This window comes from Phyllostomus hastatus, unplaced genomic scaffold (assembly GCF_019186645.2).
Source record: "Phyllostomus hastatus isolate PE091 unplaced genomic scaffold, TTU_PhHast_1.1 phas_scaffold_555, whole genome shotgun sequence".
Lineage (NCBI taxonomy): Eukaryota > Metazoa > Chordata > Mammalia > Chiroptera > Phyllostomidae > Phyllostomus > Phyllostomus hastatus.
The window spans coordinates 2,501,619-2,505,873 of NW_025334036.1; the positions used below are offsets into that span (position 1 = coordinate 2,501,619).

General features: G+C 61.5%; 1 protein-coding gene across 1 annotated transcript; it reads left to right on the forward strand.

Annotated features, from left to right (window-relative positions):
- Positions 1 to 765: 765 nt before the first annotated feature.
- RPS17 (ribosomal protein S17) lies at positions 766 to 3,738 on the forward strand. Its single transcript, XM_045824988.1, has 5 exons — positions 766 to 878; positions 1,172 to 1,323; positions 1,864 to 1,969; positions 2,501 to 2,566; positions 3,615 to 3,738. Exons 1-5 carry the CDS (start codon positions 786 to 788, stop codon positions 3,693 to 3,695), a joined length of 498 nt encoding a protein of 165 aa, XP_045680944.1. The 5' UTR covers positions 766 to 785; the 3' UTR covers positions 3,696 to 3,738.
- The last annotated feature ends 517 nt before the right edge of the window (positions 3,739 to 4,255 follow it).

The following is a 4,255-nucleotide window of genomic DNA, read 5'->3' on the forward strand; positions in this document are numbered from 1 at the left end:
CTTTATAATAAAAACACAAGTATTCAAGCCCTGGCTGGTGTAGCTCAGTGGATTGAGCGCAGGGTGGGAGCCAAAGCATCGCAGGTTCGATTCCCAGTCAGGGCACATGCCTGGGTTGCAGGCCACGGCTCCCAGCAACTGCACATGGATGTTTCTGTCTCTCCCTTCCCTCTCTAAAAATAAAATCTTAAAAAAATTTTAAATATAAATAAAAATTGAATTAAAAACTAAAAATGACATTTTTCCTGAAAGTTTGGGCCAAAAACATGCATTACACACGGGAGTGCATTGTACACCGCAGAACACAGTAGAGAGAGACGCAGACTTAAAGGGATAGTGATGCTGTGTAAGTTGGACGGAAAGGCCCTCGTGTAAGGTGACCTTTGAGGAAAGGCTGGGGAGAAATGAGAGAAGCCTCTCCCGGTTGTACCTGGGTTTCCACCAAGCTAACAGGACAAATCTCTGACCGCGGACTGGGTGGGGGTTCCTGGGCAGGGGACATCTACTTCCTCACCTTTCCACGCCACCAAATGGCCTTCCCAAGGCCTGACTCAGTCTCCCTCCCTTGCCCCGGCAGATGAGGAACACGTGCACTCCTTTTGGCCTGGACACACCCAACAGGCTCTCGGAACCTACGCGCTCAGAGAAAGCCCAGGGCTGAGCTAGGGGGCGGGGCCTATAAGCGAGAGCCCCGCCCGCCAGTGCTTGCTGGCTGGCTGGCTGGCTGCCTGCACTTCCGCTCCGCCCCACCAGGGGTCGCTGCCGCGCGCCCGCGTAGGCGCCGCATGTCCCGGCCAAGGCGGAAGCGGCTTTCTAGCCTGCGCTTTATAGGCCTCTCTTGTGCTTCCTGTTTCCTCTTTCACCAGGGACCCAAGATGGTAGGTTCCTTGGCTTGAAGCTGTTGTTTCTCGCAATCGACTTCCATCTGCCTCTTTCCGCTGCCTGCAGCCCGCAAGGAGGGGCGCCGGGCCCTGTCAGGCCAGAGACTCTGCGGGCCACGGGCTTCCGCGTTGATCCCGCGCTCCGGCGACGCCCGGCCGGCTCATTCCCTTCCTCTCCTCTCCCGGGCTCGGCCCCGGCCCGCAGACCCTGATGTGGTCGGGACGCGACGGCGCGCTCTCGCGAGGAGGGGGGTCCTGGCTGGCAATGACCCTGTCTTCTCCACCCGCAGGGCCGCGTTCGCACCAAGACCGTGAAGAAGGCGGCCCGGGTCATCATCGAGAAGTACTACACGCGCCTGGGCAATGACTTCCACACCAACAAGCGCGTGTGCGAGGAGATCGCCATTATCCCCAGCAAGAAGCTCCGAAACAAGATAGCGGGGTGAGTGGGGTGGGGCGCCGAGGCCCGGGGGCCGTCCTGGGCCTGCGCTTCCCGCGAAGTGGGGCTGGAGCCGGGGCGGGGGACTATGCCCCGGGGGGTTCGCGAGCGCCAGTCTTCCCGATGCCCCGGGGAAGTGCTTTTGCAAGGTTTCTCGTTGGGACTGTCACATCTGGCCGTGACAGCCGGCCACGGTCAGCCCTCCGGGAGACTCTGCATGTATGTATGTATGTGTGTATGTATGTGCATTCTCCTTATTGGGCTCGTCCACTGCCATTGTCCCCCCATATCCTCCCAGAAGACTTAGTATGAAGTGTGATAAATCGGGACTGGGACGAGAGCCCCAAAAACGACGACCGGGGAGGGGCTGATGGCTTGGACGGAACTGGACCAGAGGGCGTGAGGGGCGTGTTTAGGCAGCGGGGCGCTGTGTGGTCCGGAGTCGCGGCTCCTGGGGTGGCGAGCCCGCTCCCTCCTCCCTGTGGACGTCTCGTGCCCCCGCGCCGGGTCTCAGCGTGTTTCTTGGGCCTTTGAACCCCGCAGCTATGTCACGCATCTGATGAAGCGGATCCAGAGAGGCCCCGTGAGAGGCATCTCCATCAAGCTGCAGGAGGAGGAGAGAGAGAGGAGGGACAATTACGTTCCCGAGGTAAACTGTCCGGGCCTCTGGCCCCTCCCGGGGAAGATGGAGCAGGCTCCCAGCGCCCTGCCGGGTGCCTGGTTTCTAAAGGCAGCTGAGTCGGAGAGGGAGGTCCCTTCTCGCCTTGCCTGACCCAGCTGCAGGTACCCCCAGCCTGCCCGCCCGGTGCCGGTCTCTGTTGCGCCCTGTTGGGGCCATTTTGGTCCATTCGGGTTTTCATGGCCAGCTGCCCCTTCGGGGTGTTTGCCTGGTCGTGTCTTCTGGGTGATTGTTTTGCCTCACCCCGGGTGTTCCTGGGTTAGACCGTGTTCCTTGGTTTTCTGAGTGCCAGGAGGATGGTAGTGAGGGCATGCCAGGGTAAAGCGGGAAGAACTGACCTTTGGGGCCTGTGATCCCTACACCGACTGCTTCTCCTGTGGGATCCATCCCCGCTTCTTTGCAAGCGCCCCCTCTCTCCGTGTTTGAGAAAGTTGGGAAAGGGGCGGGAAGGCAAGAGAGAACTCGGGGGCTGATGTCTGGGGCGTTCCTGGTTCCTTCTAGGTCTCCGCCCTGGACCAGGAGATCATCGAGGTTGACCCTGACACTAAGGAGATGCTGAAGCTCCTGGTGAGTGTTCAGTGGGACTCCCCGTGGCTCTCTGCCGCCTGTGGCGGCACCAAGTCTTCCTCCTCGTGTTCTCCGCGCCTCGTCTTCTCACCCTGGGCTCCGTGGCTGCGTCCTCACATTTGTCCTTGGGGCCTTCGCTGCTTTGTCTGTGTGCTGACCGCTCTTGCGAGCTGTGGTGTCGTCTCCGGGTGCTTCCTACCGGGCACCGCTCGGCGCCGCTCTCCCGAGAACAGGGCGAGGTGTCTCTGCTGGGGCTTCTCTTAACGCTCTCACGGGCGCGGTGAACACAGCGCGGGCTTCAGCGTCCACTTAGGCCCTTGGTGGTTTAGACCAGCTTCACGCTTTGTTTTTTTACGATCGTGAAATGCTTAAGACGTTCGACAGCATGAGCTCCCACGTACCCACCACCAGCTGCAGAAGAGCGTTTCCAGGACAGCTAAAGCCTCCTACGAAGGCGGCCTTCTAGCTGCAGCTGGGAAAATTGGGTTTCGGGGATAAAATGGGAAATTGGTTCGGGTATTCGGTGTGCCCTTGAGTTCTTTGCCCCACTCAGACTGCGCGCGCTTAAAGGGAGGGCCCGGCCTGTCCTCCGACCTCACGCTCGGGCGGGTCCCCCACATGCCGGTTGCCCAGGGCCTGCCATCTGTGAGCCAGCCTCCCCGGGCTGGTCCCGGAAAGGAACTGGCTCCACGCAGCCCTGGCGCAGTGATTCCCAGAGGGAGAGATGCCCCACCCTGGGACCCTGGGGCATTTTTGGGTTGTCACAGCTCGGGCACCCAAGGGACGCTGCTAAGCATCCCGCAGTCACAGGGCAGCCCCCAACAGCTTGCTGTTGAAAGGCAGGGTCCTTGAAATCTCCAGTAGATGCCCTGTGAGATTTTTATTCTGAGGTGGGAGGAGAAGGCCCTTTGTTGGGTGTCTTCGGGTCCCAGCAACCTGACCCCGGGCTGCTGGGTGCCCGGCACGGCCTGGGGGTGGTTGGTCCCGGGGCTCTGACCACAGGTCTCACTGGTGCGGCCACACTGAACCTTCACATTTGTTGTTCCAGGACTTTGGCAGTCTGTCCAACCTGCAGGTCACTCAGCCTACAGTCGGGATGAATTTCAAAACGCCACGCGGAGCTGTTTGAATCTTTCTACTGTAATATTATCAATAAACCATCGACAACTTTACCTGTGTCGTCCCCTGCGGGGTTGGGTGCAGTGGAACGAAGGGAAGCGGGTGGAGGGGAGAGCTCACCAGCTGGGTTCTGGGTGGATGGCTCTGACAGGTGGGGAGAAGAGGCCCCGTGCCCTGGACAGGAGGGTGACCTGCGCGCAGCACCCGAGCCTCTTGGGCAGCCGCCCCCTGCGGAGGGCGCCCCTCTCCGTGCCCGGGATGAGGCACGGGACTTGGTCCACGCCCCGCTCCCACTAACGTGGAAGCGCTCCAGCCTGGGCGGCGAGGAGCAGGGCTCCCCGGAGGAGCCGCGGCAGCGGGAGGCCGCGGAGCCCCTTGTCGGGCAGGCGCTGCCTATGGGGGTGGGGGGCCTGCCCTGGCAGGCGGGGCCCTTGGCCAGACCCCGGCGGGAGCTGCGCAGGGCCAGCCCGGGGATGATCGACGTCAGGAGGAGCCCCCTGTAGGTCTGGGGCAGAGCCGGCCTCCGACGGGGGTCCGAGCCCGCCGAAAGGTACGGTGCTGCCTGCGTCT